At 47.4% G+C, this 27,856-nt stretch overlaps 1 protein-coding gene across 7 annotated transcripts in view; it reads right to left on the bottom strand.

Annotated features, from left to right (window-relative positions):
- Window positions 1-24,772, bottom strand: part of DLG3 (discs large MAGUK scaffold protein 3) — a 57,291-nt gene extending 32,519 nt beyond the window's left edge. For 2 of the 7 annotated variants that reach the window (XM_030305307.1, XM_030305308.1), the window contains exons 1-9: window positions 24,368-24,772; window positions 20,980-21,030; window positions 20,439-20,563; window positions 20,072-20,241; window positions 19,636-19,772; window positions 19,153-19,297; window positions 18,400-18,559; window positions 16,635-16,791; window positions 16,119-16,221 (exon numbers count right to left, since the gene is read on the bottom strand). In XM_030305307.1, coding sequence (XP_030161167.1) covers window positions 16,119-16,221; window positions 16,635-16,791; window positions 18,400-18,559; window positions 19,153-19,297; window positions 19,636-19,772; window positions 20,072-20,241; window positions 20,439-20,563; window positions 20,980-21,030; window positions 24,368-24,724 — 1,405 coding nt within the window. In that variant the 5' untranslated portion in view covers window positions 24,725-24,772. Of the gene's footprint in view, window positions 1-15,144; window positions 15,246-16,118; window positions 16,222-16,634; window positions 16,792-17,685; window positions 17,835-17,908; window positions 17,953-18,399; window positions 18,560-19,152; window positions 19,298-19,635; window positions 19,773-20,071; window positions 20,242-20,438; window positions 20,564-20,979; window positions 21,031-24,367 lie in introns of those variants that run through there. The other 5 variants (XM_030305306.1, XM_030305305.1, XM_030305313.1 and 2 more) reach the window with 5 other exon arrangements.
- Window positions 24,773-27,856: the final 3,084 nt, after the last annotated feature.

Here is a 27,856-nt window from a genome sequence, read left to right as displayed (position 1 = left end):
AAAACAACACAAAAAGTGATGGGTTTCTTCTTCATAATAGTAGTATGAAGGAATAGTTTAAAGAAGGCCAAAGAGCTGGGAAAGCCTAGAGCAGGTTCCAAGAATACTGAATAAACCTGAATAGAAGGTAGAGTATGAACAGGGGAAGGTGGGCGGCCAGATTGTAAGAGTTTGAGATAAGACTTTTTTTTTTTTTAAGTGTGTGAAAGGCATGGATGGATTTTATTTATTACCCTATATCTACAATTTAATTTGAGGTAAATAAAATATAAGCAACACATAAAAATGCCTATTTCTGCTACCATGTAATATAATTCTCCATCGTGAATATTGTGATAAAGCTAATGAAAACTCTATGCCATCACGTACTCTAGTTTCTTATAGCTGGTATTTTACAACTCTCATTGTCTGTGAAATCCCAACACACATAAGATTCTCCCATGAAGGGCGCAGGACTATCAGAGGGCGCAGAATCAGCTCGTGGACCCCTCCCTCCCCACACTGGAGCCTCAGTGTTACAAGTCGAGATCTAAAATAGCGAAGGCGATGGAAATGTGTGGGGCCTGACTAGATAAGACTTTTCTTGCTAGGCTAGGGGAACCACTGTTAAGTGTTTAAATAGGGACGTGATACAATCAGAACTAGGTTTGGGGGAAGATTATTCTGGGAATGTAATATAGAATAGAGGACAGAGAAATAACAGAGACCAGAAACCTCTTCTAATAGAGACAATGACCTGAAAGGCCTGACACAGCATGGGGCAATTGAGAATACAAAGAAGGAACAATAATCAAGAAATATGTTGGAACTAAAAGAGATAAAATTTGATATCTGATTGGATGAATGGATCAAAGGCTTCTGAGTTTTTCCCTGAAAGACCAGGAAAAAAGTACAATAACATCAGCCATAATAAAGAATAGTCATCATGGCCTCAAAATCAGCTATCCCTTCTCCAGGCTACATATTGTTACTTCTGTAAGTATTCTTCATCTAACATGGTTTCCAGACCCTGTACTATTTCTCCCTTTTAAAATCCAGTGCCCAGAATTTGTGCTGATGTCATTTCCTTTACAAAATTATAAGCTCCTTGATGTGGTTTTTGTTTCCTTCTCAAAGTTTGGCAATCGGCACCCTTGTTGAGTCAACAAACTTTTATTGAATGTGTTAACTCATGATAAAGATCTGACAGGACAAACCTGGACACTAATTCTCAGTTCTGGCTCCTCGGGAACTAAGGTAAGAAAAAGTACAAAACTTTCTCCTTCCACCCACCCAAAAATGCTAAAAACTGGCCAACAAAACCACAAAGCATTTATGCAAAACTCTGACATGTCAGAGGTTTCAAGATCTACTTAATAGCCTAATAAACCATCAAAGGGGATTGAAACTGCAATTTTCACTAATATGAACTGGACACACATCCAAGCCTCCAAATCCATCTCCCCTCTAAGACTTTGCTCTCAAATCCATCTGCTTTCCTAATGACAAAATTGTCCTCAGAATAAAAAATGACATTTGTCACTAATTCAGAAAAGCTGAAAGGGGCTCAGTTTCTCAACCCACAGAACATTTATTCGGGCCTATTTGATTATGGGTAGGAAAATGTTGTAGAGATAGGAAACAAATGGTACCAACAAAGGGTACTTATTCTGCATGTGGTATAGACTACCAATGATTTGAATGACGATAGAAAAGGGAAATGGTACAAAATAAAATAAAAGCCATGCCTATCAAATGTGGAAATGACAACAAAGCTGGGGAGACAACTGGATGACAGACTTCAGACACACAGACTGTGACAGGTAGCAACAGTAGGAAGACATACAAAAAAGAAATGTAACTTCCTGACCTTGAGTCCCCACACAAATACTAGGCAGGGAAGACAGGGCTGAATAACAGCATGTATATTGATTAGCTAGAAACTCCAAATAAGTTGATAGCTGCCCAAAGGCTCATTTATTCTTACAGAAGTACAGATGTTCGAATCTCAAACTCACACAGCTCTTGTTTGCCATTAGCTGAGCTGCCATGAGCTCAAGGGAATCACCCATTGTGAAAATGTACAGAACTGTGGTGAAAATGAAACAACCACCTCATGAGAGTCACAGATTTTGATGAGTATGAATGGTATGTTAGGTTTCTACAGTTGCCTTTGGAGTACAAACCCTCAGGACTGTTTGAATTACAAGCATCTGTCTCAACAATATAGCTCATGTTTTCCAAAGAAATGGATGGACCTGAAAGTAAAATAAGTCCATCAGGAAGATATCTGTCATTATGCAGGTAAGTATATGAGTAGCCAAATAGCATGTTTCTACAATCACAAACTGGTCTCTAGAAAAATAATATGAAGCCTATTGCTTGGGTTAGTTTTTATTTTTTTAATTTTGATTTTGTTTTTAGTTATTTGAGAGAAAGGGAGAGAGAGAGTGAATGAGGGGCAGGGGGGTGGGGGAGAGAGAGAATCCCAAGCAGGCTCTGCACTGTTTGCACAGAGCTTGATGCGAGGCTTGAACTCACCAACTGTGAGATCATGACCTGAGCCAAAACCAAGAGCTGGACGCTTAACCAACTAAGCCACCCAGGTGCCCCTACTTGGGTTAAGTTTTTAATTATGGGGTCTACTAATTAAAGAATCTAAGACCTCTAAAACTAGTCAATTCCTCAGGTCCCTTCTATTTTTGACATAATTATGATTTTATGACCAAGACAATGAGGTCTATAAGGAATCAAACCTAGGATGAGTCTAATTTAATTTCTAAATATGATCTATAAGAAGGAAATCTTCACATCTGCAAATAATCCTAAGTTCTCTGGGTCAAAAATAATACCAAATCAATGGGTAGAAATTGCAAAAAAAATTTTTTTTCTTAAGGCTATGTGAGAGGCAGAAAAGTGGCAAACAGGCCTCAATATGAGCAAATATTGCTTGAAGGAAAATAATTTCTGCTCTACTTTTAGAACAACGGGCTCAGAAGTATGACTAACCCAGAACAGACACCTCAGTGTCATTGTTCTGGTCCCTGCACTGCCACAATGTGCTTCCTCAGCCATACACACACATAGCCAGGGTTCTGGATAGCATCCTGATACTGGAAATGAAATAGAAAACAAGACATGCTAGATCAGCATGCCATGAAAGATTCCAGTTTATCCCTATATAGAGACTGGTTGTCTCTGTCCCCCAAAGAGCTTACTGAGGATGCAGGAAGAGCTACTGAGTGAAAGTGCTATAGTATATAAAGGTTTCATGACATTCAGCCACCTGGTCTGAAATGAGTAGAGTGAAAAATGCTTTGATCTCACATCAAGCTAAGAAAAAGTTATTCACAGGACCTTGCCATTGGTCCTTATCACCTATCCCAGGTGACCCAGCAGACTGGGGTAAAAGCCTCAAATAGGGCCTTTTCTCTATTTCAAAGGAACTTCATGTAGTATATTCAAATGCAAGATTAACAAAGCCTTTAGCTCCTTTATCCATAAGTCAAATTGTATGTAAGAACCACCCCAAGACAAAAACCTCATCCAGAAAACATGAGAATGAAGTCAGAATATACCTTTCCCTGCTCTCAAGGTAGTGGGTAATCTCATCCTCAACAATCTTTCCCACATAACAGAGATGCTACAACATGGTGACTGAAACACAACATTTTTTGACTAAGCTTGCTAACCTGAGTTAATGTTAACAGATTTCTACATTTTACCAGGTCAACTGAGAGTCTAGAGTCAAAAGTTCTTCAGAGTAGTCACTCTGACAGGATCACAAATCCACTGGTAATCTTTATTGGGGTATCAACTGACTTTTCGGGTCAAGTTTCTGTAGAAGGAACCCAGAAAATGGGACCTAGAGAAAGCCTCTTCCTGTTAATGTGGTCATCTGTGGCCACTTTTCAGTAACTGATAATTCCAGAGTAAAATATTACAGAAGAGAATAAGAAACCCAAAATCCAAATTGTGTGTGTGTGTGTGAAATAAAAGATTAAAGTGGGATTTCAAAACAGTAGGGAAATTATGTTTTATTTATATGTAATAAATACTACTGAGGATCGCCCAGGTAGCTCAGTCGGTTGAGCGTCTGACTTCAGCTCAGGTCATGATCTCTCAGTCTGTGAGTTCGAGCCCCACATTGGACTCTGTGCAGACAGCTCAGAGCCTGGAGCCTGCTTCTGATTCTGTGTCTCTCTCTCTCTGTCCCTCCCCGACTCACACTCTCTGTGTCTCTCTCAAAAAAATAAATAAATTATCAAAAAAAATTTTCAAAAAAAACGCTACTGAGATAACTCATTAAACATTTGGAGCAAAAATAAGGTACTATCCTGCCTTACATCATACATAAACTCTAGGCAGGTTAAGGTTTTAAATGCAAAAACAAAAACATTAAATAACTAGAAGAAAACAAAGGTGAATATTTATTTGCTGTCAGGATAGGGAAGGCCCTTTTAACCTACAGGTAGACGCTAAATGCATAAAAGACCACAGTGATAGGTTTGACTACATAAAAACATAAAATATCTACACATCAAATTAAAAAGGCAAACTACAAACTGGGGAAAATCTTTGTAATATACATGACCAAGAATTATTATTCTAACTACATTTAAGCTTTTACACATTCATAAGTACTGATGGGGGTGTCTGGGTGGCTCAGTTGGTTAAGAGTCCAACCTCGGCTCAAGTCATGATCTCATTGTTCATGGGTTCGAGTCCTACATCAGGCTCTGCGCTGACAGCTCAGAGCCTGGAGCCTGCTTCAGATTCTGTGCCTCCCTCTTTCTCTGTTCCTCCCCCACTTATGCTCTGTCTCTCTTTCTCTTTCTCAAATATAAATAAAACATTAAAAAAAATTTGTAAGTACTGAATACACCTCAGCAGAGAAATGGGAAAAAGGTGTGAACAGGCAATTCACACACACACAAAATGACCAATGAACATATACATACACACACACACACACACACACACACACACAACACACACACACGCATTCAATTCTATTATTAAAAAAAGAAATAGGGGTGCCTGGGTGGCTCAGTTGGTTAAGTGTCCAACTTTGGCTCAGGGCATGATCTCGTGGTTCGTGAGTTTGAGCTCTACATTGGGCTCTGCGCTGACAGCGCAGAGCCTGGAGCCTGCTTCAGATTCTGTGTCTTGCTCTTTCTCTGCCCCCCCCCATTCTCTCTCTCTCTCTGTCAAAAATAAACATTTAAAAAAGATATAAAACTGCACTATATATGATAAAGTAAAATTAAAATATAAGTTAAATAACATTTTTTACCTATCAAATTTGCAGAAATTTAAAATAATACTCCATGTTAGCAAGATCTCAAACTACACACTCTTTACACTGTTGGTGGAGGTAGAGCCTAATTTGGCAAAATATATCAAAAGTCTTTTTTTTATTATTTCTTTTAGAGAGGGAGAGAGCTCAAGTAGGGGAGAGGAACAGAGGGAGGAAGGAAGAGACAGAGGGAGAGAATCTCAAGGAGACTCTATGCTCAGTGCAGAGCCCAATGTGTGGCTCGATCCCACAACCCTGGGATCATGACCTGAACTAAAACCAAGAGTTGGATGTTCAACCGACTGAGCCACCCAGGTGCCCCTCTATCAAAAGTCATAAACGTGTTCATACCCTTTGGACCAATAATGCCGCACAAAGGAATTCATTCTGAAGAAGCAATACCAAGGATATATCCATCAGTGCTATTTATAAGATAAAACTTGGCAACAACTAATGTCCACCAAAGGGAATGGTTACAGGAATTATGGCAATACATGAAGAAATATTATTTAACTAGTAAAAACCATTTTAGTAAGATATCCATGACATTAAGTTAAAAGAAAGGATACAAAACTGTCTAAATTCAATGATTTCAGTCTTGAAAGAGATTCATACATATTATATGATACATAAAAGTTTGGAAGGAAATGACACCCAACATGTAGCCACAAATACACAGACATAAACTGGTTATTTCTGGAGGTAGTTTTACAGGTGATTTGAATTTTTTTTTTACTTTGTATTTTTCTATATTTTCCAATTTTCTATAAATCTGAATGCCATAGTTTTTTTAAATTTTTTTTTAACGTTTATTTATTTTTGAGAGAGACAGAGACACAGTGTGAGTGGGGTAAGGACAGAAAGAGAGGGAGACACAGAATCTGAAGCAGGCTCCAGGCTCTGAGCTGTCAGCACAGAGCCTGATGCGGGGCTCGAACTCATGAACAGCAAGATCATGACCTGAGCCAAAGTCAGAAGCTTAACCGACTGAGCCACCCAGTGCCCCCCCAAAAGCAATACTTTTATATCCAGGAAAATATGAATATAATTTGAGGACGGTGGGGAGACAGACTGAATAGGACAGGCCCAAGGACAAAGTCAGGATGCACAAATGCATTAGAAACTCCCCTCCACACTGCTCCTGGCTCATTCATCATTTTCCTCTGGGATTGATCATTCAACCAGTTGCAGACAAATCCCCTTAGACATATTATCACCTCACATCTTATTAAAAAACGGACCAAAAAAGTGTTGCCAATTCCTTGCCAAAACCTAGATATACCACATCTACCCTATTTCCCTGATCTACCAGTCCCACAACCCTGTCCCATGAAGGCAATCTGGCCCGTCTGACATGACTTGTTCGAACCTGGTAAACCAATACCAGTTCTTATGCTTACTATTTCTTTTTCTGAGTGTTTACAAAATAACACTTGATAATCTAGTCTGGAATTTAACCCAAGATTTGCAACATTCTTCCTCCTTTTTGAAAATCTGAAGAACATGTATGTAAACCAGACCCTTAATGTATTTAAACAAAATATATTATTATATTTACATAAAATATATTTATATAAAATATATTAATTTTCTTCTTTTGGTCTATTCAAATTTTTATCATTAATTTCATCAAGTGGAAAAACTCCCAAATCTTTAGGGCTCTTGTTTTTTTTAAAGACATCTAAATTCAATGATAAGTAAACAAAGGTCCATTTCAAAACAATGAAATCCTCATTACAGAAAAGAAGAGGGGAAGACAAGACCCTTATTAAAGCAAGACTGTTATTAGCTCAAGACTTTGTGATTCAATAACAGCCTAGGTACAAACAACTGTAAATTGAATTTTCAACTCAATTCCATTTATCTAACACAAAATTTGAGTTAGAAGAAACATTTTGCATAGTCCCCTCATTTTAAAGATCAGAAAATTGAGGCCCAAAGAGGTTGACTAGCATAAGATCATTCAGCTAACTTAACGTCAGAACTAGAATCCAGGGCCCTGGCTCTCCTCCTCCAAGATGATTCCCATAGAATTTAATGACCTAGTGTGTGTGTGTGTGTGTGTGTGTGTGTGTGTGTGTATGACATATATAGCATATAAATATATATATATTAGCATATATATGCACACATAAAAATAGATTTATATATGTACACATATACATATATTCTTAACATAAGGGAGCAAAAACTGTATTTTTTAATTTCAGTGACAATGACAAGCCCAAGTTATTCTACTTCTCCTACTTCTCTAAAACAAGGAAACAATTTCCCTATTACAGAATATAAGGCTAAACCTTTAAAGAAATCAACAGTGTAAGTAACACGGTTAAGATTTCAACAAGCAGAATGCCTAACTAGCTCAGTCAGTAGAGCATGTGACTCTTGATCTCAGGGTTATGGGTCTGAGCCACATGTTGGGTACAGAGATTACTTAAAAAAAACTTAAAAAAAAAGATTTCGACAAGCAATACACTGAATTAAAAGGATTATCTTTAATTTTTAAATTGTTTTTAAATTTCTTTATTTTTGAGAGACGAGAGACAGAGCATAAAGAGGGGAGGGGCTGAGGGAGAGGGAAACACAGAATCTGAAGCAGGCTCCAGGCTCTGCACTGTCAACACAGAGCCCAACGGTTGGTGGGGGGGTGGGGAGGGCTCAAACTCACGAACTGTGAGATCATGACCTGAGCCAAAATCGGAGGCTTAACCAACTGAGCCACCCAGGCATCCCAGGAAATCTTTAATTTCTTTATTTTTGAGAGAGATACAGAAAGTAAGCAGGGGAGGGGCAGAGAGAGAGGGAGACAGAGAATCCAAAGCAGGCTCCAGGTCTAAGCTATCAGCACAGAGCCCAAGGCAGGGCTCAAATCCATGAACCACGAGATCATGACCTGAGCTGAATTCCAACACTTAACTGACTGAGCCACTCAGGCACACCTAAAAGGAAATCTTAAAAAGCTATAACCAAATAAGAATTCATTCTCATTACTATATATTATTGTAATCATTCTACAGTATCAGTAAAACTGATGTTTTATAAGATTTTGTCTCAAACCATCAAACAAGGCCAAGAAAGCATCCGTCTAGCTAAGTGCAGAATGCTTTGCCACCTCTAGCTACCATGTCCCTGGGCTACATGGAAGACAGAAAACCCCAGCATAAACACACATATCTGTATATATAAAGTTCAGCCCAGGAGGCAAAACTGGAAAGAAAGCTAACATTTTTTCTCTTCTAAGTTTACATACAGGGTAGGCCTAAAAGGGTGCAGCCACTTTAGGAAAAAGTTTGGCAGTTCCCCCAAAATATTAAATGTTAAGTTACCTTATGACCCAGCAATTCCATTCCTAGGTGTGTATGTATACGTGTGTGTGTGTGTGTGTGTGTGTGTATCTCCAAAAGAACTGAAAATATGACCACATAAAAATTTGTCCATGAATGTTCACAGCAGTAATAGTCAAAGGGCAGAAACAACTCAATTGTCCATCCTGATGATGAATACATAAACAAAATGTGATAAAGCCATAGGGTGGAATATTATTCATCCATGAAAAGGAATGAAATACTGACACATGCTACAACAGGGATGAACCTTGAAAACATGCTAAATGAAAGAAGCCAGACACAAAAGACCACATGTGGTATGACTTCATTTATATGAATCAGCCAGAAAAGGTAACTTTATAGAAACAGAAAGTAGAATAGTGGTTGCCTAGGGCTAGGGGAAGGGAGAAGTTGGAGGAAATGGGGAGTGACTGCTAATGGGACAGGGCTCCTTCTTGGGGTGAGGAAAATGTTCTAAATGTGATTGTGGTGGCAGGTGCACCACTCTGAACATTCCAAAAAACACTGAACTGTATGCTTTAACTGGGTGAATTGTAGGGCATGTGAATAAGCTGTTTTGTTTTTAGGTAGGCCCTATCACTTTTATCGGGTCAGCATTCCTAGCTAAAATTATCTACACCCAAGACTTCAGCCCCTCCAGCACACAGTGATAAGAGTGAAACGTAGTCCCTTACCCTCCTGTTCCCTCTAATCACCTGAGTAATAACATAGTTGGCCCGCTCTGGTCTTGAGTCAATTTGGAAACAGGGTGAGAATCAAATCAGGGGCTCAAGCAAAAGCAAAAATGAATGGCAAACAACAAGCATGCGAAAAGATGCTCCATGTCACTAGCCACTGGGGAAATGCAAATGAAAACCCCAAGATATTACTTCAAACCCACCAGGATGGCTAGAATCAAAAAGACTACCACTAACAAGCATTGGTGAGGATGTGGAGAAAGTGGAACCCTCACTCTGCTGGTGGGAATGTGAGGTGCTGTAGTTGCTATGGAGAACAGCCCAGCCATTCCTCAAAAGGCTAAACATAGAGTTGCCATATGATCCAGAAAGTATACATACCCAAAAGAAATGAAAACACATGTCCCTGTAAAAATTTGCATGTGGATGCTCATAGAGCATTATTCATAATAGCCCCAAGGTGGAAACAACCCAATTATGTCAGCTGATGAAGGGATAAACAAAATGTGTTGTATGCATATAATAGAATATTATTCAGCCATAAACAGAAATGAAGTACTGATACATGCTACAACATGGATGAAACTTGAAAACAGTTTTAAGTGAAAGTAGCCAGTCATAAAAGACCATATATTATGCGAACCCATGTATATGAAATGTCCAGAATAGGTAAATCCATAAGAGATGGGAAGTAGATTACTGGTTGCCTAGTACTAGGGGAGATGAGGACATGGTTACAGCTAAAGGGTATAGTTTTCCTTCTAGGTTGGTGAAAATGTTCCAAAATTGATTGTGGTGATGGCTGCAGAACTCTGTGAATATTCCAAACACTACTGAATTGCAACCTTAAGTGAGTGAACAGTAAGGTCATAAAAAAAGGAATGATAAATACGACTCCATTTCACTTGAAGAAATAAGAAATGCCTACTTACTGAATTAATATTCTTAAACCTGCACACATTTGCTATCATAGTCAAAGTAAACCAGCTCCCACCTTTTTGTTCCTCCTGGGTTCCCCCACAATACCATTCTGTAGCAGACTTCCTGAGTCCACTTGCCTTTTTTAGGAGCCTGTAGGTCTCCCTCAGGCCTCCAGCGGCTGGTCTACTCCCTGGTTACTTCTTCCTTTGGTGCAGGAGTTTGGGGTCATCAAGACTAAAAAGCTGACATTTGCTAGTTGGTTTTACTCTGTTTGTTAACAGCTTCTGGCACCTAAAGAGTCTCAGAGCAGTACCTTCTGCCGTGTCCAGATGTATCTGGGTAGAAAGGGGGGCTCACAGCTTCTCTGCTGTGATGGGAGGTAGTTGTGGCCTAGAGGCTAAAGCCCTGGACCTGAAGTTCTCAGGAAATCTGACTTGGAACTTTGATTCTGCCCTTTACTGGCTGTGTGACCTTGAACAAGTCACTCAACCTCTCTGACCCTCACCTTCCTCATCTGTACAATAGGGATGATACCAGCTATCCCGCAGGGATATCCTGAAGGTTGATATTTACAAAGCCATCTGGAACACAGACATACTCACTAATTCAGTACCACAAAACATGGGACAGGCTGTAGACTAAGTGGTGGGGACACAAACATGAATGCAATAGGAGCTGCCTTTAAATTGTTCGGTGCAGGGGCGCCTGGGTGGCGCAGTCGGTTAAGCGTCCGACTTCAGCCAGGTCACGATCTCGCGGTCCGTGAGTTCGAGCCCCGCGTCGGGCTCTGGGCTGATGGCTCAGAGCCTGGAGCCTGTTTCCGATTCTGTGTCTCCCTCTCTCTCTGCCCCTCCCCCGTTCAGCTCTGTCTCTCTCTGTCCCAAAAATAAATAAACGTTGAAAAAAAAAATTTTAAAAAAAATAAATAAATAAATTGTTCGGTGCAGAAATGCTGTTAACAGGACTTCATTTTCTGCCTTCCCTACATTAGCCTTCTTTCAGGATAGCAGAAGGAGTTTCAAAAGTTTAATTCTTTGCCTTGATAAACTTTCACCTCTGTGCTCTCAAGAGAGATCACGCTGATAGGGCAGCAGCTATGTTTACATCTTTCATTCTCAAACAAGGGGAGATGGGATGGTTACTTAAGTGTTATGGGAAAAACACTCCTTTTATGCCTTCAAGTCCTTATCACCACTAATCCTTAACTCTTTCAGGCCTTACCTGCAGGCATTTCCAAGATGAAAGTGTGCTTACTCAGCACTTTAAAGTTAAGTATGGAAAACTCATTCTCTCTCACTCCCTTACCCCCAGCCTGTCCGGACTTACATACCAGGTGGAAAGACTGGTCACAAAAGATCAGTTCCCAGTTTAGCTACCTTAGTGACCAATTTCTGGCTCACCTCCTGACTTGGGGCTCAGGGTTTACTCTAAAAACAAAAGGGCTTTCCAGAAAAATACTAGCTCAGCTTATAAACAGAGGCTGACATAAAGTAACTAGGGGGGGAAATGTAGGAGATAGTTTCTAAATTAAAATGTTAGCACACGAAGCCCATCCTTCCCTTGGTGGAGCAATTTCACAAATCACAGAAAAATATTTTTCATTTTAGAATAGATTGGGAGAGAGCCTTTGCCAAAAGCCAGTTGTTTAAATTTTCAATTTGAATTTTAAGCAGGATTATACGTGCCCAAGAACATCATGCTATTTTTAGCTAATAGGTAGGATTGCTGTGTCCACAACAGTTTAGAGCAATCAAGAGTGAAACTATTAAATAGCATCTCTCACTGTGGCACCTTATCATTTAGCATTTCTATTCCTATTTTAATATTTTCCAAAGTTTCATCATAAAAATACACGTAAAGCACCCATGCTAGGCACAATACGGAATTAAAATAGACATGGTTTCATATCTTCATTATAGGTTTAACCCTCACTGAACAAACCAGATACATGAAAGAACCTCAGGGTTAAAACATTCCCATCAAGCTGCCATCCAGACCCTAAGTGCTGAGGGGAGATACACTAGGAAGCAATTGTCCTACCTACACTTACCACCCTTCCAATGCTTAAACACTCTCTTTTAAAAGGAGAGGGGTAATGAACATGTTCTAAAATACACTGAAAGCCACTGAATTGTATACCTAAATGGGTGCACTGTACGGTATATGAATTTTATTTAAGCCATTAAAAAAAAGAAAAATTATTCTTACTCTGTTCCAATTAGTCAAAGCTATTTTTTGTTTTATTCATTTTTTTTTAATTTTTTTTCCAACGTTTTTATTTATTTTTGAGACAGAGAGAGACAGAGCATGAACGGGGGAGGGGCAGAGAGAGAGGGAGACACAGAATCGGAAACAGGCTACAGGCTCCGAGCCATCAGCCCAGAGCCTGACGCGGGGCTCGAACTCCCGGACTGTGAGATCGTGACCTGGCTGAAGTCGGACGCTTAACCGACTGCGCCACCCAGGCGCCCCTGTTTTATTCATTTTTGAAAGCGCGCAAGCGGGGAAGGGGCAGAGAGGGCGGAGGATCCCAGGTGGGCTCTGCGCTGACAGCCACAAACCCGATATGAGGCTTGAACTCATGAACTGTGAGATCATGACCTGAGCCGAGGTCGGACGCTCAATTGACTGAGCCAACCAGGCACCCAAAGCTATTGCTTAAGCTCTCATGTTAAATGTATCTAAAGGCTGCACTGGCTTGGCAATGGAGCTCAGTGGCCACTATGGAGCTCACTCTAATCTACCCCTGCCCATACATCTTTCTTTCCCTCAGTCTTTCCCTAGTCTCTCTTCTTTATTCCCCCAGTTCCTTTCCTGTTGTTCCTCCACTCCAACTAGGTCTTAGGTCCTCTCAGGTATTCCAAGGCACAGTTTGTCCTAACTGGTGGACCTCCAAATTAAACCGACTGCTGACCACCAACCACCCCCCCCCACCCCGCAACATTCCCTTCATGACCTTAGGCAAGTCATGTCCTTGCTCTCCTGTTCCGGTTTGCACAAAGACAAGTTGGACTACTACACAAACCTTTCCAGCTCCCACATTCTATGTGAAAATAATACAAATAATGAACACCTATTTGGTCCATAACATGCAAAGTCTTTGCCATTTTAGCCAACAAACATATAGTTGGATTATTCATTTTGTAAATGGCCATGTGATACAATCTCCCAAAGAACAGGATTTAATATGTTCATAAAGTGATCAACATGGAATCTTTATTTTTTAAAGCTATCACTTTATCAAAGAAAATACAGAGCCCAATGCGGAATGTTTCATAGTCCCTCTGGACCTGTCTCTAAGGGTCCATTTTTGAACAGGACGACAACAAAAAAAGCTTTTGCATGTTGGGCACCTGCTGGGTTTACCAAACCAAAGAAATAAATAAGGCTGGAGTGGCAGAGCCTTAACAGTGGTTCCACTAAATCCTAAGAAAAGCTTTGTTTAGCAAGTGGCAGAGAGACCTAACATAGGACAGCACCTCAACATACATTATAAACTCTCAGAAATATGCGCAGAGAGCAATAAACACTGGCAGGAATGAATCCTTTTACCATGGACAACTTGCAGCTTTTTATGCAAACCAGTTACATCCTCCCAACAAAACTCATAGAAATATGTAGTCACCAGTTTCCAACACACTACCACCAGACAAATTCACAGTATTGTTTCCATGTGCCCAACATCATGGAGCAAAACCGAAAGAAATGCATCAATTTCTCCTATACACACGCGCGCGCGCACGCACACACATACACACACACACACACACACACACACACACACACACAAATATTCAAGAGAAACCATTTTCTTTGCAGAACCTACCGCTATCTAAGTTATGGGCATGAACTGATAAATACTAGTTGCTAATAAAACTCAGATGGATAGCTCTCCACTGAGAAGCAAAGAGCACACGCAGAAATAAAAAGAAAAAACAAAACAATAACCCTAAGGTGTGTTTCTTGTCATTAACCGACCACCAAACATGGAGAGAAATGACTCAAAGTGGCCATTTGCATTCCTCTTTCCCACTACCTCAGACTTACAAGTTCTCCTGTTAGCTACCTCCCACACTTCTGCCCCCACCAAAAAAGCCTAGAGCAGAAGGTGGCAGCCCCTCTCTTCTTCCCCTTTGGGCCCTCGGCTGGAGGCACTGAAGGAGAGTGGGGGGCGGGGGAGGGGGGAAAGGACAAAGGTAGGCGCTTTCGATCTCTTAACAGCTTTGCGCCTGGGCTCCCGGCCTCTCCCCTTCTTATCACGGAACCGTAGCACCTGCCCGAGAGAGGTGCTTCCTCCACCTCAGTAACCGGCTCAAGGGGCTTAGGTGTCCAAGGAGCCCGGGCGCTGCAGCCCTAAGGGACAAAGGCTGGGCTTACAAAGAGGAGGGGGAGGCGAAAGAAGTCGGGAGCAGGATGAAAACCCTTGCAAACAAAAGCGGAGGTGGGGGTGGGGTCCTGAGACTACCAAACCAATCTCGGGTGTTCCCAGAGGTAGCGAGGTTTGGCGGATTAATGCGCGTGGGGGAAGGGGACAGAAAATTCCTCTGAGGAAAGGGGACTAGGGAGCTGTGGGGACGCGGAGGCCGAGGGGAGGGCACAGGTCCTGGGACGAAAAGGGGTACAGTTCGTGAGTGAAGAGAGGTGATGGCCAGGAGGTGAAGGCCAGACAGGGCCCAGTGGCGGGAGAGCGGGCGCTCAGTCCCGGGCGGCGCTCCCCTGGGGCCGAGAGGGGGGCTCTCGGAGTAGGGGGGGGGACTCCAAAGCTGCGCGCCACACGGGGCTGCGGGCGTGCGGCAAAGGGATTCCGGGAAGAGCGCAGAGTTGGGGGCGCAGTGTCGGAAAAGAGAGAGTTTGAGAACAGAACCGTAGAGAGGCTAGGGGGGACTGAGAGGGGGCCTGACCCTCGTCCGCCCCACCTCACCTGGCGCCGGGTCGGAGTCCAGATCTAGTGCTGAGAAAGCGCCAGCTCCGGACAGCCCCTCCGTCCCGCGCGGGAGACCACGGACACAAAGCGGGGCGTGCGGGAGGAGGGGAGGAGGGGGAGGAGAGGGGAGGGAGGAGGAGGAGACGCTTGAGGCGCGGGGGGGGTGGGGGAAGGAGGGGCGCCCGCCGCCCTCCGCCTAGGTCACGGGGCGGAGCGTGCGGCTGGAGGCCGCGCTCGGCCCGCCAATGGCCACCCTGCCGGCCGGCTGACTAGGGCGCGCCATCCCGCAGCTCACCTCTGCACCTGGGCCTTGGCGGGCCCCAGCCAATCAAATGCCCTCATTTGCATGTCCAGCCCCCCCCCCCCTTTCGCCCCAGCCAGGGGCCCGCTCCCTGAGAACACAAAGAAGGCCCCCCCGTAGGGGGAGGAGGTCCACTCCGGACTCCCTACCCCGACGGCCTAGCATCATCTTTCCAGTGCATTTATGGGTCTTTCACAGTCACCCTGATGATAGGAAGGAAGTGGGGGGCTTAGGGGTTTGGGCCAAGATCTCCTAAGAGGTCAGATGTCTTCTCCCTTCTAACCAAGATCCTTCTAACCAAGAGCCACTCTTCTCCTGGGCCACAGTTGTGTCTCTGGGTCTCTGAGCCCTGCGCCTTCGCCCCTCTCCCCCTCCCCTTTTTCCAGTCGCCCCATCTCTGTGCTTCCTTCCGTAGGCTGCTGCCCACTACTGGCCTTGTGCTGCACTGCAGCCCTGATCAGCAGGCTCTGAGCACAGCCTGGATAGATGCTCACAAGCTACCCAAACCTACCCCTCCCCATGCCCCGTCCAGAAGGAAAACGAGAGAGAAGAGGTTACTGCACTAAGGTGGAAGGGACCTGATCAAGTGGCTTGGATACCTATGATGGCAAAAAGTCAACACTTAAGTCTAAATTCCCCAAATCATCTCGTGCAACCTTCCTTCTCCTACCTTCAGGTCTGTACTGGGCCACAATGGTGACGGACTGGCCAGCCCGTTTTAGAGCAGCTGCAGCCTGCTCATGAGTTGCATTCCTCAGGTTCACGCCATTCACCTGTCCAAAGAGAGGAGCTATGAGCCACCCCAAAAGCAAGAAAGGCAGTCCTCTGTCATAGCAGTCAGGAGAGGGAGCTCATCCCTAAGCCTAATCAGATGTCTTTCTCAATTTCCCATCCTTGTCCCTAAGACAGGACCTAAAGAATATGACATCTCTAGTGTCATAATTATCTTTGTGCAGGTCAAGTGCCAACCGTGGTTAAGATCCAACGCACACTCATTTTCTCTTCAAGGCTAAGTCTGGTCTCAGTCCCTGTCTTTCCCTAAGGTCATCTATAAAGAGAATATAAGTTTTCTCCAGCTCAGCCTTCCCCCATCTCAAGAAGTGTTCCTTGGAGAAGGCAATATCTCCCCTCCTCCCTTTTCGATTGGCACAGCTCCCATCCTCCCACCTCTCCTTTGTCTCCTCACCGATAAGATCCGGTCTCCCCTGCGCAGCTCCCCACTCAGGTCAGCTGGGCCTCCTGCCAGGATGAAGGAGACAAAAATGCCTTCTCCATCCTCTCCTCCTACGATGTTGAAGCCCAGGCCTGTGGAGCCCTTGTGCAGGATGATCTTGCGGGGCTCTCTGGTGGGAAAGAAGGTGAAGGGTCAGGACAAGGTGGATATAAACTGTCCTCCCTGTCAGGGCCAGCCTAGGGCAAGGCCCACATTGCTGCAGAATGACTTAGGTCCCTATGTATGATACCCTATTGCTTCCTTCCTCTCCTGAAACCTGCTTGGCTGCTGTTTTCTGCCAGGTGCCAAGTTTCAGTTCCTCTTCCCTCCCTTCTTCCTGAGGCCTTGGAGTCAGCTTCCCTGTGGACAGTCCCCTACTCTCTCAGTTCAACACACCCCTACCCTGTCTAGAGACCATCATCATCTCAGGGCCCATTTACTGGTCTTCTTTCTCTCCAGATTCTCCTATCCTACCACCGGTGTGATGGACCTGGGTCACGACAAGGGGAACCAGTTAGGAGCAATGGAATCACCAGGGGTTGACTGCACTCACCATCCACAATATGTACATACTTACTTTACACATGCACCTCCACAGTCTCAAAATTCCACCCACCCACTATGACCCCTTCTATCTTCCCCAATGACAGATTTGGTCACCAGCTACCACTATGTGCCCTTGCCAGGTGATGTGGGAGACAGATAAAGAAATCCCAGGTGCCTGGAAGGAGCTTAGGAGCCTAACTTAAGAGAGTTAACACAGGAAAACTTCAACTGCAACTAACCATGTCTAAGGAATCCCTGTGGAAGTGGTCAGTGTCATCAGGTAAGAGTTACAGCCGCTCCTGTATACCCATACAACCCGACTCCTGGCACACTTTCCTGGCCCACCGCCTTCACTTTAACATCTTTCATCAGAGGAGCCCAAAGTCCAAGACTCCTCCTTTGTTGCCTCTAGTCTAGGGTGCGAGGCTCCCTCCCTGAGTCCCGGATGCTCTGGCTCAAATCCCCCCTCTCCTCCTACCTGGCATCCCCTCCAGGCCGCAGGGAGCGGAGTGGCCAGGCCCACCTCTGCGAAGCCCTCCTCCAGGCCGAGGCCGAGGCCGGGCCCAAGCCCAGGGCCAAGCCGGAGCCTGAGAACTTGCGTGCCCTCTCCATGGCGCGTCCAGCTCTCCCCCCGTCCGCCTACCCTTCCGGCTCCACTGCAGCCTGCCCAGTAGTCTACCAGGCCCCACCCCGCGGCAAACCTGTCCCCCGGAACCCGGGCCGGCCCGACCAGTTCCACGGCCGCCGCCGCCGCCGCCGCCGCCAGAGTGGGGCGGGGCCGTTCCTTGGGAGGCCACCGGGCCGCCAGCCTCCCAGCGTCCCGCCAACCCTGAACTGCTTTTTTTTTCTAATTTAGAATGACTGCAGCAGAGGGGGCAGCACCTGTGTCGGGGAAGGAAACCCCCCGCAGCCGCCACCTTCTCAGCCCCCTAAGCGCTCCATCCCACCCTTTCTCTGTACTTTCCGATCGGGGCACACACTTGGCACTCCCCCTGATGGTGGAACTTGTCCCTGCAGCTACCTCAGTCCCTCCCTAGGGCCCTAAGGGCTAAGAAAGGGCCTCAGACCCCAAAGACAATTGATGAGGGCTGTATCTCTTCTTTGCCATACTACAAGGGAAGACCTGTGGCTAGCCAGAAACGGAGTCCCATTCTCCTCATCCCTAGAGAGGATGAAGCTGTGGGAGTCTTACCTGGTGAAGTCCTCCTCAGTCATCATGTGCCTAGGGATAGGAGAGTAGCGGGCAGGGGGAACCTGAGGAGGAGCAGGGTAGCTGACCTTGCTCTCCACAGCCCCAAGGTAACCCAGGCTGGAATTATGGCTTATGTGGTTATCAGCCAAGGCAGTAAAAGCTAGAATCAAGAAAAGGAGAGAAAAGTTCAGAGACCATTCCATGTGGGTCCCTACCCCACCCCGACACCCTACCTCCGGTGCAAAAGCCACCAAGGGATGTTGATTCCTCAGGCCTCTCCTCCCCTCTCCCCACCCCACCCCCACCCCCGGGTTCCTCCTCCACAGTCCCTTTCTGAATCCTGGGCTCACTCCTGTGAGTCTTAGAAAGAGCTAAAGTCAAGCAGTCTACAAAGAAAGGCATGACTAGAGGTGTGACTAATAATAATCCCTCACATCTCTATAGCCTAATACGGTTTTTCAAGGGCTTTCTTGTCCATGATCTCATTTGATCCTTGCAGCAGTCCTATGAGGAAGGCAGCACATATATCATTAGCTCCTTTTTGCCAAAGAGGAAGGTAAAGACAGGTGAAAGGGACTCGTCCAAGGGCACCCAGCTATAAGGGGCAAACAAAGCTGGGATGTGGACTCAGTTCTCCTGAGCACTAGTCCTCTGCGTTCACTCACTCTCTGAACGGGGGGTTTGAATTCTTTCCCCTCCAGAAACCAGGGGGGCAGGGGCTTAAGGCCAGGGACAGGGCAGATGGGTACGTACTGCTGGCGTAGTCAGGGGGTGCATACATGTCGTTGAGGTGGAGGCTGCCTGGCTTGGCCACCTTCAGATACACCATATCAGATGTGTTCTTCAGTGAAGCCACAGCTTCCTCATGCCTCACATCCTGCAGATTGGTATTGTTCACCTAGAAGAGGAGAGGCCTTAGGGCTGGCACTTGGGAGAAGGGAGGGCCTTTCCAGGTAACCCTGAAGGGTGCCCTTTCCGTGAAATTCAACAGTGCTCTAGCAGGGGCCCAGTATAGCGCTGTGAGAAGTGGAGAAGCATGACATAGAACAGGTGAGGGAGTCTTAGCCATGAAAAGAACTGGGTAGGGCCTTGGTATCTGAGTACACACAACTCAGATGATGCTCTTGAAATGCCCCATGATGCTAGTCCCTGAGTGAGGTTCAGGTGGAGGGAGAGGCTCCTAGAGCCCCACCTCCCCACCCTACCATTTGGGCATCCCCAGGAAGGTTGTCTCACCGCCAGCAGTCGGTCCCCAATCTGTAGGCGTCCATCCTTCTGAGCAGCACCCCCCTCGATGATCTTGGTGATGTAGATGCTATTGTCTCCCGGGATATGCTGGTTGCCAATTCCCCCAGCAATGCTGAAACCCAGGCCTGGGTGGGGGCCCGAAGCGAGTGGGAGAGGGCCACAAGGAGAAGTTAGCGCACTCAGTCAATCCCAGACCCAACTCCCCACCGCAGCCAACCCCCTGACCCCACAGGAGCTCCCCCCAGGGATCCCAAACACTAGGCTGCCATCCCGAGGTCAGTAAGGGTGAATGAGATGTGAGGTCAAGGAAGAAGCCTGTGAGCTACAACAGGGAGTCAGGCAAGGAGTAAGGCTGTTCCCTTCCATTTCCTGAAGAGCCAACCAGGGGCTTCTGGCCAGAGCACAGGAACCCAGAGGGCCGCACCTTTGGGCCCTTTGAGCAGGTTGACCTCCATGATGGTCTCTGGTGGGGGCTGTCTCCTCCGCACCACCAACCGCACCACGGGGCCCGCCTCCTTCAGCGCCTCCACGGCCCGGCTGTGCACCACCTCCGACACGTCCACCTCATTCACCCGAAGCACACAGTCATTCACCCTGCAGGGGAAGCCCAAGAGGCATGACATCCTGCCACCGCCCCTCCACCCCCTCTCCCATCACATCCTCCTTCCTTCCCCTCCCCTCCCCTGCCCCCTCTCAGCTCTAATAAAAAGGGTCATCCTGCCAGGTAGCCCTCTTCCCCTCATCTCCATCTTGCCCCTGCTACCCGCAGCCTTGCTTCCAGGCCACCTCACCCCAGCCTCCCGTCCATGGCAGCTGCTCCACCAGGGATGATCTTGGTAATAAAGATGCCAGGGTCATCAGGGACATGGGGGTTGTCGATGCCACCTGCAATGCTGAAGCCCAGGCCAGAATTGCCCTGCAGAAGGGGGCAAAGGGGAGCACAGTCTGCTCACTCAGAGGGCATGAGGGAGGGTCCTTGATTTCCTCACTTCCTCCAACCCCTCAGAGAGGGTTCTCCAGGCCTCAGAGGGGGCCATGGCAAACCAGCACACAGCTACCCAGCCTGTGCTGACCATTATAGCACAGAAGACTCAGCGAAGCTAGCCCCTCCCCAGTTCCCCAGGCCTCAGAGAGCAAGGTCAATTAGTATTTGTTAGTTGGTTGATTGGTGCAGTATGTAGCCTCTGAGGGGCGCTGTTTCCCCATCCTCTCAATGCAGGTTCCCCCCTCCCCGCCCCCACCCCATGAGTCTTGAGACCCAGGTTCAGGGCCCTTCTTTTTCAGGTTTGAACCTTCCCCTTCCCTTTCATCCTGACCCACTGGCAGACTCACCCGCTCAAGTACTATCTCCTCATACTTGAACATGCCGTCGCTGCCATTCACCTAGGGGGAGACACAGGCTCTGAGTGATTCCTGCCCTCCCCCCCCCCATCTGCTCCTGGTCAACCTACTCCTCCCCCACTCCCCAAAGAGTAGGAGCCTGAATTGCCCTGAGAACACCTCTTGGCCACCGATGGGGACAGGCTGACCCTGAGGAGACCACATCCTTCCCTTGCTTCCAGCCATATCAGGCCAAACCCATTTAGCCCAGATCAATTGTCTGGGACTGAGCCAGCCAGTGATGCACCCACTGAGAGGCTGGGTTCCAGGGCTTCAGAGTTCACTAGGAGGGGTGCAGGGCTGGCCTGAGGGGGATGGCAGAAATGGAACATGGCAGGCAAACCACGCCACACCTCACATTCAGGGGGGCACCCAGTGGCCTCAATGGGGACCTAGTCCCCTTCTGAATCATAGCTCTCCCTGACTCAGGGATCACAGACTCCCACCATGTCAGAACTGGTAGGACAGCAGACACCATCTTGTCCAACCTCCCTCATGTGACAGATGGTGACACTGTGGCCCAGAGAGGATACAGGTTGTACCTCAGAGCACACTGGGAGTTAGTGGCAGGGCAGGGGCTAGAACCTGGATCTCCAGATACTCTTTTGATTACATCAAGCTGCCGGGGCTACTGATGTTTTGGCTGCTCGTTTCCTTCCCCAGCAGAACTCATGAGAAAAGGAAAGTTGCACCCTTCAGAATACCCCAGGAATCCTCATTCTGTGTCTCCTCTGTGTTCCCAGGAACCCAATTCTTCAAATGGGCAGAAGGAGTCAAAGTCCGACTCCATTTTCTACCAAGGGGCTTTTGATCCAGAACCCTTTGTGTTTCCCAGCAGAAAAAGCCAGGGTAGGATCTGGTTGGGAGTCAGAGGCAAAGCCAGGGGCAGGAAAGGAGTAGAGTGCGCAAGATTCCCCATGAGGGAGAAGCTAATAACCCATTGGACGACTAGCAGCAGTGTCCATGGCCTCCAGTATACAGTAGCCATGGGAGGAAAGGCAAGGGAAGGGGATGGAAACAAGGATTGTTCTGACCAGCCCACAGAAGTGGCCTCCCAGACAAGACATACTTGGTGGCCATTGTCAAGTGAAAATGTGATCCTGGAAAGACAAGTAGTACCTGCTTCCTGGCTCCCCCTCTCATCCCCAAGAATGGAGGAACTCCCTTGCCTCTCTCCCCGGGTATCCCAGCGCCCCCTCCTTCATCTTTCTCTGGCCACATTGTCCCTTTCCTGACCCCTGGTGTCATCCTCTGAAGGGAGCTGCAAACCTGGGGTGGGGGCTCCTTCTCATGCCCTGTTCTGCTCTGCCTCCACGCAGCTTTGGCTTGGAGAAACAGAGAGGGCAGGAGGAGGGCTGACTAGTCATGCCTCCACCTTTTCAGGGCCCGACTCCAGGACTTTATGCCCTGCAGCCCTGGGAGTTGGTGGGATTGACTCCAGCTGCAGCCCCACTCTGGTCCCTGATCCCAGGAGGAAGAACCGATTGCCTTTCAGAGCCCTGAAACCAAAACAGCTTCCTAAAGAAAGATGCAACAGACACACAAGCAAAAGTACACCCATGCAGCTCTCGTATGCATCTGGTATGCCATGTGTTTCCACATGTGATAAGCCATGCTTCCAGCCCAGCTCCAGTGAGGCCCAGAGGCTCCCAGCTCCTGCTGGTCCATCCTCCAGCCTCCCACTGCCCCACTCGGGGCCCCAGCCTCTGGGGCCAGGAGCCATCTAGGGAGCAGCCCTGGCAAAGAAACCTTGACCAACTTGCCTAGCCTTGGGACTGGCACCTGTCTGCCAGTTGAGCAGGACAAACATGAGAGAGTGTTTGCAAGGGTAGGGCTCCAGGATACAGGGGAAAAGGAAAGAGGGGGACTCACTGGAGAGGGCAAGAAGCCAAGGCAAGGGACATGAGAAGCAGTAAGTGTGGACAGACAGAAGGCCAGTACTGAGGACTCCTCTCCCCGGGAAGTCCCCACCCTTGCTCCTGAGTGAGAGCACCTTCTATCCCCAGAGGAGGACAGAGGTGGCCAGAACGGTCACCAGCTTGGGGCAGTCAGCACCTGCCCTCCACAGCAAAGCCTCCTTCTCCTCTCTCCCTAACCTGGGGGCCGCAGAGCCAAATAACCAGACAGGCCCTCCGCTATGCATGCCAAGGACCTCGCTCTGCCGGCCCAGCCTCCATTTTGCTGCTTCTCCCACAGATGCTCCTTCCATTTTCTAAGCTGGCAGTTTAGATTGGGAGTGGAAGCCGGAGTTGTGCCCAGCACCCAGGGGTTCCCAAGCTGTGCCAAGTCAGGGCTCGGGGGCCAAGTTCTCTCACATCTGGAGATGCCCAAGGGGGACATGCCCCACTGGGGCCAGTCCTGCACCAGGACAGCTGCCCCTTGCTTGGCTCCAGGCACCATGCCTGCTCTGGAGCAAAGAAGCTTGCTTCAGTCCCCCCACCCCCTCCCCTTGGACCCCCCAGCACACACACACTTCAGAGCTGCTTGGACAAAAGAGACCGTCCTTCTCAGCAGCCTCTCAGCCTTGCTTGGGACGTGTCTCTTGCCTCCTCCCGCTCCCCTCCCTTGCCTGTCAAGCGCCTCTCACCAGGGACACCACACACACACACACACACACACACACACACAGGCCCACGCGTGCACACACTTGAGCCACATGCTCACACACACATACATGTAGCCACACACACTGGCAAACACAGCTATCTCTGCAGCCTCATCTACAGAGATACCTCCACATTCAAAGAGACATCCCCACATGTCTGTGTGCACATTCACACACAAAGGGACTGGGACGGAAAGGGACCCATGGCATTGAGGGAAGAAGCTCAACGAGCCGGGCACATGGGCTCCTCTACATAGATTTACAGGAGCTCCATTGCCTTCCTCCCCACACCTTAACATACATACACACATATGTCCCCCCTACGCAGAGCACCATGCCCCCTCCTCCTCTCCTGTGGAGACACACACCACACACAGCCCCCGCAGAACCTCCCGCCCCCTGCCAGACACAGAGACGCTGCTAATTCCCCCCCCCCTCCTGCACTGAAACAAACCCAATTCCCCCACACAGGAAAATGTGCCCCTCCGCCATACCTTCACCTCCTGACACACACAGCTCCTCCCAACCCCCTCCAAATGGAGACCCCCAAACAGACACACACAGGGAAGCACACATTTCTAACCGCCTCTCTTGCCCCAGGTGAAATGCTAGGGCACAGGGTCCACTGGCTTGAAGCCTCCAGGAACCCCGCTGCAACCCCAGGCCTCTAGGCCTCCACTCTCCAGACCCCCTGGGTTGCCCCACCGCTCCCCCCCAACCACTGCTGGTCCATACCTGCTCATACCAGTCCCGGTTGGTACAGGTGCACTCGGGCCACCAGCTGGGGCCACTGCCGTTGAGTTTGGGGGTGCTCTTGCCGGGGACTGCCTTAGGGGGCACTGGCCCCACATCCCGGCCGGTGGGGATGAGCTTGGCCTTGGTGCGGGGCGTAGGGGTAGCCCCTGCCTGTGAGGGCAGGGTCTGCGAGCTGTAGCCCCCATAACCTGCGCTGGCCCCATTGCCCGCACCTGGCCCATAGGGGTCGGGCACCTGCCAATCCCCATAGCCAGGAGGCTCGAGGCGCCGCAGGGCAGCCAGGCGGGTCACCTCATAGCACTCCGGGCACTTACAGCAGTGCTGGTGCTTGTGCATGGCACTGCCCCCCGCCGCCCGGACCCCCCAGCCCACGCCGGTTTCCACACCGCCGCCGCCGCTGGGCTCCCGGGCACACTCACACTGCTCGGACCAGGAAGGGGGGGGCACCCGTGGGGGTGCTCTGGCGGAGCGGGGCCTGGGGCCGGGCGGGCGTCCCGGGGCTTCTGCCCCCACGCTGCCCCGCACCCACGGCTCCCCCTCCAGCACTGGCGGCTCCGTGTCGCCCGTCGTGGCTCCTGGGCCAAGGCCCAGCGGCAAAGAAGAAGCGGAAGCCTGGGCAGAGACTGGGTGCTGAGAGGACCGCTCCTTCACTGGTCCCTAGGATGGATCTGAGTGGAGTCAAGAGCATCTCTCCCTGGCTCCCTTCTCAGTTGATTCCAGCCAATCAGCGTGCAGAGTCAGGCAGCGGCAGCGGCAGCGGCAGCGGCAGGAATGCTAAACAGCGGCTCCTTAAAGGAACAGAGGCAGTGGCGCCCCCAGGCTCAGCCCTAGCTCTCCAGATATCTGGGGTACCGCCGACCCTAAGGCGGGGGCAGGGGACTGGGGCCACGGGTGAGCTCAGCCCCTAATCTAATGCCCCCATATCTCCAATTTCAGCCCATCCTCTGCCCACTCTACCCCACCCCACTTCCAAGAGGGAATTGCAGGGAGATGCTCAATGGGTCCCTGGGCTTGCTCTGAGCTGGGGCTACCAGAAGTAAAGACTTGAAGCAGCAGAACGGACCAAAGGGACGTTGGAGCAGGGCCAGGAAGGTGATCTTTCTTAACAGGGGACCAAGGAAGAGGGCAGCATATGAGGCTACTCTCCTGCTAGTGCCTCCTCCTCAAGACTATTGTTCTCTCAACCTCTAGGCCCTGAAATGACCGCAATCTCACACTTGACCTGCTTCCATCACTAGTGGGGGGCTCCAGCCTAGAACAGAAGGATAAGAAAGTTGTAAGCTCTTGTCCCTGGCCCACAGGCTCCTGTCTCCTTCGCCCCTCTCCTGCACGGTTATGATGGGAGAAAGAGCTTCAGGATGCCAAGAGGAAAGAGAGTCTAGGGCAGAAGGAAAGGTAAGAAGAGATCTGAAGTGAGAGAAACCATTCCAGGGGGCCCGGAGAAGAACTTAGGAATACTTGTCGAAGGACATCTCTTTAGCCTCCCTGGAGCAGCCTGTTGGGGGATGGAGGAAGAATGACATGCAGGGAAGACCGTCTTTTTGCTGTTCTTGTTTTGTCGTTGGCTACCAGTTATTGAGTCTTTACAAAGTCCTAAGTGCTTTACATGCAAACAAAAATCTTACCAAGGTGCTACTGTCATTATTTTAATTTTACCAATCGAGAAATTGAGGGTCAGAAATGTCACTACACCTATTAACTCTATATTGAGGCTCAGAGATGGTAATACAGCTGGAAGTGACAGAATCAGGATACAGATCCTGGCTATTTGATTCAAGAGCCCATGCTCTGAATCACTCTAGTACAACAGGTCTATTCTAAGTTCTCCCGTAGAATGTAGATCTCAGTTCAATCCCACAAACAGTCATTGCACACCTACTCTATGCAAGACTTCCACCTAGGTCCTAGGGATACAGAAATTCATTCTTAATTCAATGAACATTCATCTGACACTTGCTATGTGCAGACACTGTTCCGTGATTTGGGGTCATAGAAGCAAACAGAACAAAACACGATAAATCCCTGGGGAGCTTACATTCTAGTGAGAGGATACAGACAAAAACTAGCATAATAAATAAGAGAATTATAGAATATGTAAGGAGGTAACTGCTGTGGGGAAAAAGAGAAAAGTCGATCAGAGAAGAGGGTGTTGGGAATGCTACAGAGAGGACACTGGGCTGTGATTCTCTTTCTTCAAGTTTTTTACCTCTACATTTTCACATGAAAATTTTCAAACATACAGAAAAATTGAAAGAATTTTACAGGGAATAAACACCCAATTGCCACCTGGATTTTCATTAACATTTTACTATGCATCTATCCTCCACATATTCTCTCCGACTTTTTTTAAATGAAAATCCACAAACATACAGAAATGTTGAAAGAATAGTACAATAAGAGTCTATCTGTCTCATAGACTCAACAATTGGCATTGTCTTATTATATTCGCTCTATCCATTTATCATCTAGCTACATTGCTTTCGGAACCATCTGAATGCAAGTTACAGATTTCATCACACTTTGCCCCTAATACTTCAGCATATATCTTGTATTCTCCTACATGACCACAATATTATTATGACATCTAAGAAAATTAGCAATAATTTCCCATCATCTAATAGCATCTAATGTCTAGTCTGTATTCAAATTCCCCCAAACTCGCCTTTTATATTTTTAACATCAGAATCTAATCAATGCTCCCACATCACATTTGTGTCTTTAACCACTTTTAATCTAGAACAGCCACAATCTTTAAAAAAAAAAACTTATTATTTTGAAATAGTTACAGATTTACAAGGAAGTTGCATAGATAGTACAGAGAGGGCCCATGTACCCTTCACCCAGTTTTCCTCAATGATTACATCTTACATAATTATAGTACAATATCAAAACTAGGAAAACCACACTGGCAATGTGTGTATAGTTCTTTGCCATTTTACCACATGTGGAGATTCCTGTAACAATTGGGGCAACAAAGGTACAGAATTATTTTGTCACCACAGAGATCAACCTGTCAACATTTTATCAGCCTGAGGGAACTTTAGAAACCTTACCTCCCTTTAAACACCTTTACTGGTCCCACTTATAGCATGGCATTTTACAGCTGTCTTAAATATTTCCTCTACATATATCGAGCCCCACGTCAGACAATGTTATATGTATTTCTTCCACTATCAAACATAATTCAGACAACTTAAAAGAAGGAGAGTCTGTTGTGTGTACTTCCATTTTTACTCATTCAATTATTTCTTCTTTCCTGATGTTCCAAGATTTCTTCTTTCATCATTCTTTCTGTTTTGAGAACTGCCTTTAACCATACTTTTAGGGTGGATCTGCTGGTGATATAGTCTCTTAGCTTTATTTTGTCTGAGGATATCTTGATTTCCCCCTCATTTCCAAAGGATATTTTTACTAGGTAAAAGCATTCCAGATTGACAGCTCTCTTCTTTTAACACTTGAAATATTTTG

This window comes from Lynx canadensis, chromosome X, assembly GCF_007474595.2.
Source record: "Lynx canadensis isolate LIC74 chromosome X, mLynCan4.pri.v2, whole genome shotgun sequence".
In the NCBI taxonomy this organism is placed as follows: Eukaryota; Metazoa; Chordata; class Mammalia; order Carnivora; family Felidae; genus Lynx; species Lynx canadensis.
The sequence above is the reverse complement of the archived record's forward strand: the minus strand, read 5'-3'. Positions and strand labels throughout refer to the sequence as shown.